The sequence below is a fragment of the Gopherus flavomarginatus genome, chromosome 16 (genome assembly GCF_025201925.1).
Source record: "Gopherus flavomarginatus isolate rGopFla2 chromosome 16, rGopFla2.mat.asm, whole genome shotgun sequence".
Classification (NCBI taxonomy): Eukaryota; Metazoa; Chordata; order Testudines; family Testudinidae; genus Gopherus; species Gopherus flavomarginatus.
Window position 1 is genome coordinate 22,284,598 of NC_066632.1, and position 14,240 is coordinate 22,298,837.

Consider the following 14,240-nt stretch of genomic DNA (forward strand, 5'->3'; position numbering starts at 1 on the left):
CACCCATTGACTCCCCCTGTTACTCAACTCCTCCTCTTCTCCCACCCCACCTTCCCAAGCCAACAGATTCCCCTCCCATCCCAGCAACCCCTGCTCCGAGTCCTACCCCACCCAGCTGCCCAGTGACACACCTGGCTCCCCCCAGCTCAGCAACACCCCATTCTGCCCCCTCCCCTAGCTCCCCCACAGCATCTCCCTCTGCCTTCCCAGAGTCCGTGCAAAACTGTCCGTGTCAATACTGGCAACTACAACAACCTTTCCCCCTTCTCACAATAGCCAAAATCCAGCCCTCTGTCTCCAGCTGCATCTGATCGCCATCCACTTACCCCATTTGCAGGCTTGTTTCCTTATCCCTGTAGGCACAGCAGGAAAGGAGGTTGTTGGTAGTGGCCCTGCATGAGTAACCCCAGACAAGCTTTCTAAGGATTTCTTAGGATCCAAATGGGAAATAAACACTGCTATAAGGTAGCTGAAGACTGTAGTGTACCATGATGCTGGTGGAGCAGGAAGAGTGTCTTGAAGAACCCTCTCCTTCTTCAGATTGCTCCTTACAACAATTGGGTTGCTGCAACAGCTGGTTCACCTTGGGAAGGTTTCCTTCACAACTGCAGGGAGCTAGAGGCTTTGGCCAATATTTTTTTTAAAGCGGCCACTGATTCGTGTTCCTCAGTTTTTCAGTGACCAACCTGAGATACCTAGGCCCAGATCCTCAAAGGTATGCAGGCTCCTCGCTTTCATTTAAATCAATGCCTAAATGCTTATCAGGATCTTGGCCCTAGAGGCCTGCTCTTCAGAGACACTAAGAACCCGCAGTTCTTAATGACTTACTGTAGCGTGGCAGCCAGAATTGGACTCCATCTGAGCCACTTCCCACGCTGGGACCGGAAGGAGTACGGTGCCAGGCGAGACGGCCAAGTGTGCTGGAGCAGAGGGATCTCGGGGCAGCTGGCAGCAAAGCAGAGCTGACGTAGACCGCACGGCTATGGAAATCGGGGGACTGTGGGACAAAGTTGAGAGGTAGCTTAAAAAAAATTTCCCCCCTCCGGTTAGCTGCCTCCTGATGCAGCAGAGAGACCATCCCATCAGTCCTCATGGGGCAGGGGTGGACCCCCAGGTCATGGAGATGACATAACCTGTGAACAGAGAAACAGTCGCCTGGGCTTTCCAGTGACATCACAATGACTGTTCTGTGCTAGCAGCCCGTGGAGGAAAGCAGGGACTGAACTGAGCGCTGTCGGGGAGGCCTCCCCATTGGCCTGAAATAATCTAGCCCCATGCTAGTTAGGGGGCTTGACTTGGGGGTTCTCCTTGGTGACTGGCCCAAATGTCCACTGACTATGGAGATTTGGCAGGAGAGAGAATTAGGTAAGCCCTAGACGGGGGTTCTCCACCTTTTTCTGAGCCCCATATGCTATAAAAATTCCATGGGCCACCTGTGCCACCACAACTGGTTTTCTGCATATAAAAGCCAGGGCTGGAGTTATGGGGTAGCAAGCAGAACAGTTGCCTGGGGTCCCACTCTACAGTGGGGCCCCACAAAGCCACGTTGCTCCGGCTTCAACCTCAGACCCAGGTGGCAGAGCTCAGGGGCCTGGACTTCCGCTCTGCACAGTGGGGACTTTGGCTTTCTGCCCTGGGCTTCAGTGAGTCTAACATTGGCCCTGCTTGGTGGACCCCCTGAAACCTGCTTGCTACCTGACTGCCACTTCTTAGATTGGATGTACAACAATGTTGTGACAACTGTTTGGCTTTTGCCCAAACCAGCAATACTCCATCCAAAAAGAATGCACCGTTGCAATCTCAGGTGTATGAAAGTTCATGGATGGCTTTGCAGATTGATTTTGTAAGTACTATACCAAGGAACCAGAGAGGCAATGGTGATTGTCGGTCCTTTTTCAAAATGGGTAGAGGCATTCCTCTAAAAGCCACAGCCAAGATCCTGGTAGAATAGTCTTCTTTCAGTGTGGTGCTGGGTGCTGTAAAGAGACATAGGAACAGCCCTTGTCCCCCAAAGAGTTTAAGCAAAGTTTGACCAATGGAGAGTTGATGTAGAGACAGATCTAGCGACCTTGCAAATCCAACAGGATTGTATGCTCTGTCCTTACAATGAGGAAGAGTGTTGTGCAGTTGATCATGGGATAGAACAGAGGGGATTGACCCCAAATACCCACAATTTCCTGAGCGATGAATGGGTATCCCACACTGTACAATTTTCCACGAGGCCGTGTGCCCGAAGGACTTGGGATGTCTATCCACAGTCTCAGTCCTTTGTTTTAAGGTTTTATTTTGTTTAAAATGTCCCAGGAATTTATCAGTATTTATTACAAAAATGTAAAAATGGGTGAAAATTGGTGCAAAAAATTAACTTCATGGTTTTCTGAATAAATCTTGAGATTGATATTCAGGGACAGGAGGATGACCTGGGCCACCAATTTACCGAGCTGCTGTATCTCCGTTTATGATATTGGACTTCTTTTCTTTAAAACTCTCCCCAGGATGAAAATAGGCAGGTCAGTTTCTCTTTTGTTTCTGGTCACTTTCTAGGCAGCTACATGGGTTGGTTCTGGTGGCCTGGAACAATAATCATCATAGCACCTAGCTCTTATCTAGAGTTTTCCATCAGTAGATCAATGGAGGTCCAAATCATGCCAAAACAGTTTTGGGTCCAGATGCTGCAGGAAAATTTTCTAAAATGTTTTTACTGGAACATATGAAAAAAATCTATTAATAATTGAGTTTCTTTTCTTTTTTTAAGAAGGCCTCAATTTGGGACTTAAGCCACCAGAGAAAGTTTCTTTAAATGTGCCTTTGAGCCATTACCCTAAAGTCGCTTTATACCACTCTGATGTGAAGGGGCCTTAAAATGAACATAAATGTAATTTATACTCCCCTGATAATTAATAATACCCAACTCTTATGGTGTTTTTCATCCATAGCACTCAGAGCTTTATAAAGGGGGTCCATATCATTCTCCTCATTTTACAGATGGGGAAACTGAGGCACAGGGCGGTGAAATGACTTGCCTGAGTTCACCCGGCATGTCAATGGCAGAACGTAAGGCCCTATACACTGCCACAGCAGTATACAATGGCCTTACCATAACTGAGAATCAGGCCCATGATGTTTGTATTTGCAGAAACTGTTGAACTTTCGAACCGTGGACTCAGCAGGATCTTTGGAGAACAGGTCACTTTGATCTGATACTTCTGCTAGCTGACCAGCTGGTGCACACTGCAGCTCAGTGACTAGGGACATCTGAGAAAAAACCCGCAGAGGCACAGTATTATTTTTTCCGTTCTGATTGTGTTGGGATTTTGCAAACATAAATTTCAGCTCATACCATGTGGCTGTGTTACTTTTCAGGGATGTGTCTATAGATCGGTGGTGTGTACAATCAGAACAAACAACGAAACAAACAAACAACCCCCCAAAAAATCACCTGTTGAAAAGGGCCCAAAGCAGCAATTCCTAGGTGCTCTGCCGAAGTCTGTATCCGTTGGTCCCTCAGTCACACACCGTGACAGCTCATTGCGCACATCCAGATTTAGGTGCCGCTGACACTGCACAGAGTATAATTTACCGTATGACATTTTGGCTTGTTATTTACCGAGTGGTGGTGCTTTGAAAGGAGATAGCCTCAAGTGCAAGAAACTGCCCCGGTCCCAGAGACTGTGTGGGAATCGGGCAGGCAGGAGGCACCCGGGAAGGGGCTCTCCAACAATCTATATATTATTTTTATATTCCAGCTAAGAAAATGTCGCAGCCACCAGAAAAACATGAGCGCACACGCAATCTGGGGAGTGGGAAAGCCATCGCTGTGTTGACCTCGGGAGGAGATGCGCAGGGTAAGGAGATAAGCGGCACTGTTTGTGTTTGGAGTCTGTGTGTTTGAATCAAAGGGTGTAATTTTCAAAAGAGACTAGAGGTTCTGGTTGCTTCCATTTTGGGAGAGCCCAGCAGGAGAACTCTGGAGATTTTCAGGGAGTGCTGAGCACGCCCCCAGAGAGCATCAGGTCCCTTTTAAGGCAGTAATTCTCAGCCTTTCCAGACTACTGTGCCCCTTTCAGGAGTCTGATTTGTCTTGCGTACCCCCAAGTTGCACCTCACTTAAAAATTTACAAAATCAGATATAAATATACAAAAGTATCCCAGCTCACTAGTACTGAAAAATTGCTGACTTTCTCATTTTTACCATCTAATTATAAAATAAATCAATTGAAATATAACTATTGTACTTACATTTCAGTGTATAGTATATAGAACTGCATAAATAAGTCATTGTCTGTATGCAATTTTAGTTTGTACTGACTTCGCTAGTGCTGTTTCTGTAGCCTGTTGTAAAACTAGGCAAATATCCAGATGAGTTGATGTACCCCCTGGAAGAGCTCTGCATACCCCAAGAGTACATGTACCCCTGGCTGAGAACCACTGCTTTAAGGTGTCTCCAGTTGGGAACTCAAAAACCCCCAGTTGTTTTTTAAAATGGTGACCTGTGTGTGGTATAGATATGTTGGCAAGATACTTTTGGGAAATCCAATCCTTATTTTGGTGCTTAAATGCGGTATTCCCTGAGCATCTAAAATCATGAGTTACACCTCCCAAAAATCATGAGATAGGCATAAAAATCATGAGGGTGGGGATGGGGAGGGGCTTGAAGGAAACAAATTGTGGGTGCATTTTCTTTGCCTTTTGGGTTTTGAGCCTTTAGGAGTCATATTTTCAAGCTTTTCTCCATAACCACAAAGGCTAGAAACATACTTCTTTTTTTAAACGAGAGCTGAGATTCTCATCATGTGACTCCAGGAGCTGGGGCTTGGAGAACATTAACTATCACGAGACTCACAATAAAATCACAAGGTGTGATTTTGGATCAGATGCCAACCTGGCTCAGGTGGCCACGAGGCCTTGTGGTTTTATCCACTACTCAGGCAGCAGTGCGAGGATCTGTGATGGCACCTAGAGCCTGTGATTGCGTTCACAAACCATCAGATAAAAGATACAATAAAGCCCCTTACCACCTGATTTGCAAATGGGGCCTCTCATTCCAAGTCCACTGGTTGTGGGGTAGGGGTGTCTAAAACAGAGATCTCCAAAAATCAAGGGGTCCAAAATTTCATATAGATATAAAATCTAAAAGAGGTCATTTTTCAGTTCTTACTATCTCCCCTCACTGCTTTGCTGTTACAGTGTGTCTGTAGGCTCTCGTCCAAGATTGCATTGTGCCCGATACACTAGCATTGTGCCTTCGGACAAGGCCAGTGTCTGCACGAGGAGGGTAGCTGTGGCTGCAAATACCCCAGTGGGAGAGGGGTTGTAATCCAATCCCAGAGTACTCCTCTGTCCCCAGAAGAGGCCTCTCTGGCTAGGATATTTTCAGGCGCACTGGGTGCCAGGGAGAACCGCAGGCATTTATTGTTAAATGTCAGCAGACCAAAAATAAAATGTGAAAATCATCTGAGGGATCAGATGCATGAGGCAGCATCATCCAGCAGTAAGGGGCTCTAGGCACACAGGAGGGCTGAGTTATGTTAGGCAGCCCTGGGAGGTTCTGCTGGGCAAAGAGATGGAGCACAATTTGGGGAGCCTAGAGCCCCCCAGGTGACACAGAACCAGCTCCCTGCATGTCTTAACGTGGCCTGGGCTTAGGGCAGAGGCTAGGCTGGCACATCAGCAGCTGTGCTGAACCACTGCCCATTGCCCACACGTGGAGTTGCAGAGGGAGCGGCAGGGTCTGGAAGCGGTCTTTGTCCTCTGCTGAAGGGGACCACCCCACTCAGGGGATGGAGCGTGATGTGTCTGTGACACAGCAACCCACATAGGCCTTGTGCTGCCCCTTGACGGCCACAGAGAAGCTCTTACTTAGCAAGGAAGCTCTACAAAGAGAGAAAAAGGCTGGTCCAGCAGCCAAGGCAGTGGGCTGGAACTCAGGAGTTCGGGGTGACCTTGGACAAGTCAGGCCTGTTTTTCCTCCCACCCTTTGTCTCTCATTTCCATTTAGACTGTGAGTTCTGTGCGCCAGGGACTGTCTGTGCCCAGCAGCTGGTGCAAGTGGGTCCTGATCTCAGGTGTAGCCTCTAGTTCCTAGTGTAATACAAATAAGTAATAATGATACACTGATTCAGGATAGCTGCTCCTGGGTTGCGTTGATTGACATCATGTTAGTTCCAGACATAAACCCATATCAGCCACGGTACGTCCCTTCCTGAGATATTTACTCCCTTTCAAAACACTTCGGGGGCTGAGTGAATATTAATGAGTAAGCCAGTGCATGCATCTGCCCCTCGGGTTGTATTCAGCAGGGTTGGCAAAGAACTCCCTTTTTCCAGTTTTACCTGCCAGTGCCAATAGCTGGCATCAAGGACGCTGGAAGAACTGGGCATCTGCCCATTCACTTGTTTGCATCAGATATCAGCATCTGGTAATGCTTGCAGCTGATTGCTTTGTTCAGGTCCAGTGCTTCTAGGCACAGCCTAAGCACTCCTGTGGGGGAGAAACTACTGGTCATTCTGGAGTTAACCCCTCCACAGGATCATCCACCTGGACAATGATACCTTTCCATTGTTTCAAATCTCTAGCTGAAAGCCTTGCAGCCCAGCTGTTTTTTTTCTCATGGAGCGTTTAGTATTAGTTCTACGGGGTCACTTTAATGCTGTATTATATTCCCAAGGAAACTGCCTCTAACTGCGAAACAAAGCGGGGTATTTTCTTTAGATCATCTGGCTTAGCCAGCTGGAGCAGAGATGCCTCCCCACTGTCATTACCCATTTGATGGGTTTAAGATGCAGGCATGCTCCCAAGCCATGCACAGCTGGCAGGTCTGTTTACAATGCAGAATTGTATTAACCAGTGCCTTTGTTTGTGCACTGCAGTGGGGGTGTCTTGTATAGAGGAAGGGTGGCTCAGTGGTTAGGTTGTGAGGCTGATACAGATGCAGGTTCAATTCCCTGATTTGTCAGACTCCCTGTGGGACCTTGGGGAAGCCACTTGGTCTCTCTGGGTCTCAGTTCTCCATCTGTAAAATGGGAATAATTGCCCTGTCTCAGAGCAGTGTTGGGAAGGGAAAGTTTCTTGCTGACCACCAGTTAGTTGGGGCAAGCTTATGCCCTGAAGCATGACAGTTTGTCATTAATTCACTACATTAAAGAGTATGAGGCGCCCAGATGCTAGGGTATAAAAATACCTTAGATAGGGTGACCAGATGTCCCACTTTTATAGGGACAGTCCCTATTTTTGGGTCTTTTTCTTATATAGGCTCCTATTACCCCTCACCCCCATCCCGATTTTTCACATTTGCTGTCTGGTCACCTTAGATAATATCTGTCATTTACATTGCGGTAGCACCTAAAGGCCACAACCAACTTGGGCACTATTGTGCTAGGTGCTGTACAAAGCTAGGATAAACAACGCTCCCTGCCCCAAAGAGCACCCAACCTCAAAGCCAAGATGGAGCAGGTGGAGGAGACAAACCAGTGGCCCATGGTGAGGTGGGGGAGACAGGGTGATGTATAAATAGAATAGGATGGGCACAATTCTTAGCTGGTCAGTAGCAATGGTCCCAGCTTTCCACCTGCCCAGCCATCACCAGGTTAACTCTTGGAGGGGGTTCACCTCTAGAGCTGGCCACTTTCTGGGTCTGGGAGGAGTCTGGAGAAATCTAACCGTTCCCATGCTCTGGTGGGTGTTCTATTAGTCTGTGTGCCAGAATCCAAATTTAAATGAAACCCGTGGATATTTCTCTTTAACAGTGGCACGTTCTTTAAGCCACCTCTGCACTCTCTGGATTTTGGGTTGATGTGGGGACCAGAATGATCCCTGGGCTAAGTTAGAGCAGCCCCAGGGACTTGGCTAACTTTTACAGCAGCTACCCAAGCTTCAAGCCAGCCTAAAATCCCTGTAGCACAGAGTGGTTTGAGCACATTCGTTCCTGTCATGCCCCCATCCATGCCAAGACCCACAAGTGGGGTGCGGCATAGGGTCATTTACATCTAGAGCTGAGGAAATAACGGATGTTTCAATTCACTGGCATATCCGACTAATTGGAGGAGGGGAAAATCCATTTTCGGACCACAGAAAACACATTCTTTTTACGTTTTTGGCTACTTGAAATGTTGTGGGGGAAATCCTGTTTTGGGTTGAACAAAATATTTTGTTCGGCCTGAAATGAAACATTTTGCTTCGATTTTGAGCATTTTTTTTTCAGGTTTTTATATTTTTTAACAAAAAATTCTAAACAAAAAGTCCTTTCAAATAAAAAAATCAAAAAATTCTGCTTAGACAATGTTGAAATGAAACTTTTCAATGTTTTTGGAGTTTTCTTTTAGGTTTTTTTTTTTTCTCCCCAACTGAAACAATTTGCCGAAATCCACAAATTTCCTGAATGTTTCTGTGTGGCTGAAACAGCAATTTTTTTGCCCCGGGGCGGGGGTAGGGGGAGTTTTAGTTGAAAAATTTTACCCAGTTCTTCCTACATCAATCTTCTGCTGGTTCTGTGCCAGATGCCCTGCCACCATCCCCTTCTGGCTCTATTACAGCCTCTGTAGGCTACCAGAGTTGTGTAGAGGGATCTGAATTGGGCCCTTTTCTGGTTGAGCTGCTGGAGCTGAGAGGGCTGCTTTTCCTGCCCACCTCAGGGTGAATGCTTCCATAAAAATCCACCCGCTGCAGCACAGGGATTCATGGGATTTGGGCCAATCAAATATGTTCTGAATGTTGATGACTTCGATAGAATTTCACATCAGAGGAGCACAAGGATTGCTTGCAGGCTCAGGGCCTCGAGAGAAAACGGCTGGAGGAAGGACAGGTTGCAGTGAAATGCTGCGTGGTTGAAGTCACATTTGCTCCACAGTTTATCCCGTGATTACTTGAGTGGTGGTGGTGTGTTGTGAATGGAGGGTTCAGGTCTGTCATCAAAGAGTAGCATCAGCCTAGTTACCCGTAGCCACCTGATGTGCCTTCTGTGCAGTAGAGAGAGATCTGTAAGGTGAGGGGCTCTCCGACAACAGAGGAGACGTGTCCATCAACCCCTGTGAGTAGGCTTGGCAGAATTAGATTTTTTTTACGTTATTTATCATTTTAATGGATAATATAATGTTTATTTTAAGCAATTTTATTTTTATTGATGTAAACATTTATTTTATTGATTGGCAGGAAATTATGGGAGGTCAGATGATAATTATTTAATAACCAGAAACATCGGGATTCAAAAAGTTAACACTTCATAACATTAAAACGCAAAGTGCCAACATCACTTCTCAAAAGCTGCAAAGCAGAGCGCTTTAAATCAAATGCTAATCCATTCCCAATAAGCGTTTTTCTTGCTCTGCCTTTCGGTGAATTTCAATGATCATAGAAGGAAATATTTTTTCATTGGTTTGTGTGCACATGGCAAAATCAACATTTATTGACCTTTACTAAGAAAAAGCTAACCCTGCCAAGCCTGCTTTTGAGGCATCCTCCTTCCAGAGACTGAGTTGCATGGCACCAGAGCAGAGCTGGAAGAGGACAAAGAGGGCTTCTGGGGAGGATCAGCAGTTACTAGGGCCTGGAATAATGCTGCCTCCTTCCCATGCATCATACCGTTGCACCATCCTACATTCATTTTGGGCCTGCCATCTCTTGTCAATGGCTCCATGAATTCCCATGATGACACTTGACTAGGGTGCCCCCAGCCGTGTCGGGGAAAGGCTTGACTAGTGCTGAAACCATTCCTGTCCTTTAGGAAAAACTAGCCTTCTCCTGCAAGTGTCACCTGAAAGCAGGAATCTATGCAGCCCAGAACTGCTCAAAAAAGCCCTTTCCTGTTACTGCATCAGAAACCCCTGAGCTCCATCATGTTGGCCAGAAGGGACCATCGGGATCATCTAGGCAGTAGGATGTTTCAAAAGCATGTCAGTGACTTAGGAGCACTAGACCCATTGGCTTTTGGTGGGGCTTGTGTACCTAACTCACTTACACACTCTTGAAGATCCCAACCCTTGTCTGAACTCCTGCATGGCACAGGCCAGAGAACGTTACCTGGCGATTCCTCCGTCGAGCCCAGCGGTTTGTGATTGAATTGGAGCATGCTACTGAATCAGAAAGCCACGTCCCGCAGAGATTCCCTTCCATTTTGGAATGAGATGGCAGGTGTTTTGCATGCAAGAGTGATTTCTCTCTCTCTCTCTGCACAGGCATGAATGCAGCTGTCCGGGCTGTGGTTCGAGTGGGCATCTTCACAGGAGCCAAGGTGTACTTTGTTCATGAGGTTGGTACGATTGTTTTCTTCTCGAATGGCCTCCCCCACCTCTGCTCTGAACTGCATCTAGCTTTGCTTTCATTGGGATTTTAGTAACGTAATGTCTCCACAGTACATGAATCATTATAAACGTAGCCCATTGTGTCTAGACTAATCCCTATGGCAAAGGGCGATAGAAAGGGAAATCTCTCCTGATTTTCATGGGGTGCTTGACATAATATCTTACAGTTAATGCTTGGCCTCCACCCTAACTCCCTGCCCCAAACCAGAACCTACATCTCTGAACCCCAGCCCACTACCCCAAACCAGAACTTGCTACCCTAAATCCCAATCCTCTGGTCCCAGGCCCCACAATTCCATCAGCAGCCTGCACCCCTGCAGTAACCTCAAAGACCCATTCTGTGTCTACACACAGAGCCACTGAGAGACCAGGACCTCACCTGAGACCAAGACTCACTGACTTAATCAGAGTCAGGGCCGGAGTTGATATTTTGAATTTATTTTGTGATGTCTCCACGGGACATACTGCTCGTAAAGGTTCTGTGTTAGTTTTACTGTCTTGCCTTGTATGAAAAGGAAGCCGGCTTTAGGTATGAGGAGAGATCTGCCACGTGGAAAGAGGAATAGTGAGAAACGGGGAATATATTAGTTATCTTGAACTGCAGCTTATTGTTCATTATTAATATCGTCTATCCATCTATTACCACGTTCCCATATGTCTGTCCATCCATCCTTTCCTACATGTACCCATCTTTCCACTGCCCTGTCTATCTATCTATCTATCAGCATATTTATATGCATTTATCTATCCATTCATTTCTACATACACTCACCTAGCCATCATTTCTAATCTGACCATCATCATGTTATCTGGGCAGCAGGGACAGATGACTGTTATACCAATGTTCCCTCTAATTTTTCCCATCCATGTGCAGAATGAATTTTGTTATGTGCATCAATAAGGAGGTGATGTGTGGCGGGATTGGGGCCGAGGGGTTCGGAGTGTGGGAAGGGCCTCAGGGCTGGGGCAGAGGATTGGGGTGATGGGAGTGAGGGCTCTGGCAGGGGGTATGGGCTCTGAGTTGGGGCTGGGGATGAGGGGTTTGGGGTGCAGGCTCCCCTGGGGCTGCAGCGGGGAGAGAGGACTCCCCCTCAGTCCTCTTTTACTGCAGCAGCCTGAGGCCGAGGGAGAGGTGACTTTCCCCAGCCACAGCAGCTCCGGGGCTGGGAGAGAGCTGCCTCTCCCTGGCCGTGGCAGGGCTGGGGCCGAGGGAGAGGCACCTCTCCAGTCCAGGCCCTGTGGCTGCGGCCCTTGATAGCCTGCTGCGTGGCCACGCAGCTTAGAGGGAACTTAGCATTACACGTGCCTGCTTCCTAGTGATTGTAACTAATGCCGCATGCTGGGCTAAGGGGGAAGGTGTGAGCAGGTGTGGAAGGGGAGGGCAGTAAGCATAGGAGAAAGCAGACTGGAGCAGAGGAAGCTGTAGACTCAAGCATAGGAATGCTCCCAAGTCCATTGTACTGCCAAGGAAACCTGCGCCGCGCTTTCACAAGACGAGCCTAGGAGCTTAAATTCAGAACCTTGCTAGACACTGAAGAAGTGGGGTTTTTACCCACGAAAGCTTATGCCCAAATAAATCTGTTAGTCTTTAAGTCACCACAGGACTCCTCATTGTTTTTGCTAGACACTAAAAATCAGGGACTGAATAGACACTGGATTTTTAGTTTATTACCATTTATAACCCAGTAACAACCCCCCCCCCCCCCCCCCCCCGCCCTCAACTGCTTTCCCCCATGCTCTCCTCCCTGTGACTGGAGAGGTGTTAACAGGCCACTTCACCTCGAATGGTCCCTTGAAATATGTGTTAACTACTTGTGCTAAACAATCTGCTCCATCTTCTATTTCGCTGTGACACTTAGAGCTTGTCTTCAGGTCTGGGAAATTTACTCAGTTTAAGTTCAAAAGCTTGTCTCTCTCACTTAGGGTGACCAGACAGCAAGTGTGAAAAATCGGGACAGGGGGTGGGGGGTAATAGGTGCCTATATAAGAAAAAGCTCCAAATATCAGGACTGTCCCAATAAAATCGGGGCATCTGGTCACCCTACTCTCACCAACAGAAGTTGGTCCAATAAAAGATGTCATCTCACCCACCTTGTGTCTCACTGTATTGCCAGTCTGTTCTTTGCTTACTATGCTATATTGTGCCTGGACCACGGACGTGTTTCCTACCCAGAGTACTTTGTTCAGAACCAAACTCAGATCTACTGTTGTCTTCAGTTCTCACCCTCTCTGGGTCTACCCAAAATGGTCCGTGCAATCCTCTGAGTCAACAACAGGCCAGTGAGATACAGGCTTTGAAATCAGTCGCTGCTGGGATTGTTGAAACCCTGCGATGGATTGGGTGGGATATGGGCAAGAAAGTACCTCTGTGTGGGGCTGAGGATCAGGGGTAAGGAGTGCTCATCTGAATATTAATGGTTCCATTCAGTTTGAGGCTCACTCTGCTTTACTCTGCTCCCCAGTTCCTGTGGGTGCCCTCTGTCCATCCATCACCATAAGTGTCCATCTATCTATCCTAGCGGTAACCAGCGTAGGAAAGCCTTCAGACTTGCCCCTAATCTCTTTCCTGTGCCTTCCGTTCTAGGGTTACCAAGGTCTGGTGGACGGTGGTGACAATATCCAGGAGGCCACATGGGAACGTGTCTCCATGATGCTTCAACTGGTAGGTCCTGGCATGAATCCTCTTGCTGGCTGTGAAAGGGAGCCAGTGCCCTGGGCCACTATTGTGGCTGGGCTTTACAAAGGAGCCAGGCACCCAACTCTCACTGAATTTCAGTGGGATTTGATACCTAAGGGCCAGATTTTCAAAGGTGCTTAAGGGGCTTTGGCACATATGTCCCTAGTGAAAGTCCCTGGGACTTGTGCTGCGAACTGCTTTCCTCGTTGTCAACACTTACAGCAACAGGTAGAATACAGGTGCTACCCGTGTAGTAGCTACACACGGCGGTGAAAGGCTCCGGCAGGGGTGGGGCCGTGGGCAGAGATTCTGGCAGGCGGGAATACAAAAACGCTTTTCCTCCTGCCTTACAGCGCTTGGCTTTGAACCAGCGTATAAGACACGTTTCTCATGAATCGTGGCTGTGCCACACACCCCAAACAAAGGGAGCAGCATGTCGCTGGGCTGCCCTAGGATTAGCCCAGGATATCTGGCAGCACAGAATACCTCCCCTTCCGCGCCAGTTTGGCTGAGTGGGAAGGGACGGGGCTGAATCCAGGCTCCGCCCACTCACATGCATGGGAGCTGGGAGTACAAGCCCTGCAAGCTACTTCCCACCTCCCCACAATGCTACCTGCCCTGTGAACAGCCAGCACAGGAGAGGAAGGGAGCACCTGGAGGCATACAGCAAGGCTCACCCCACCATCTAATCCTAAATCAGCTAGTGGAGGCAAGCAGCTATGGGGGACCATAAAGTAGACCCAGAGAACACCATTGTCTCCATCCCAGGGAACAGCAGGTTAGCAACAGGGACAGGGAAACGTGCCATTAAGTCACAGTCACCACAGCTTTTGCCTTCACTGGACCCATCTGTCCTCCTCCCAGGGTTGGAAGAACCATTGATTCTCAGAAAGACTTTCAAGGTCATTGCAATTTCATGGAAGGGATTCCTGCCAGGAGGAAAATGATTGTAGCATCTTGCCCTTTTCTTCGGCGGGGTCACAGGCGAGGGCTCGGGAACTTGCGGGTAACGCTATCCCCGAGGCTGAGGTCACAATGAATGTCCGAGATCTAAAATAACGTGAAAGCAGAGCTGAAGGCTGCCAGCAGCCCTGCTTGTGATCGGGGACCTCGGGTCGGGTTTCACAAACAAGGACTGCAGAGGGCTCATAGGGACAAGGCAGTGCCCAGCTCTAGGCAGTGTGCCACCCTCGAGACGGAATCAACTGGCAGGAAATCAGACCTCCCTCTCCCCCCACATGTGCAAACGGTGTTGTTTCAACCCTGAT

At 48.0% G+C, this 14,240-nt stretch overlaps 1 protein-coding gene across 1 annotated transcript in view; it reads left to right on the forward strand.

The window, feature by feature from the left end:
- PFKM (phosphofructokinase, muscle) overlaps positions 1-14,240 on the forward strand; it is a 46,047-nt gene that overhangs the window by 5,030 nt on the left and 26,777 nt on the right. The window contains exons 2-4 of the mRNA XM_050925472.1: positions 3,747-3,845; positions 10,170-10,243; positions 12,880-12,957. Of these exons, the coding sequence (XP_050781429.1) occupies positions 3,747-3,845; positions 10,170-10,243; positions 12,880-12,957 (251 nt within the window). The remainder of the gene's footprint in view (positions 1-3,746; positions 3,846-10,169; positions 10,244-12,879; positions 12,958-14,240) is intronic.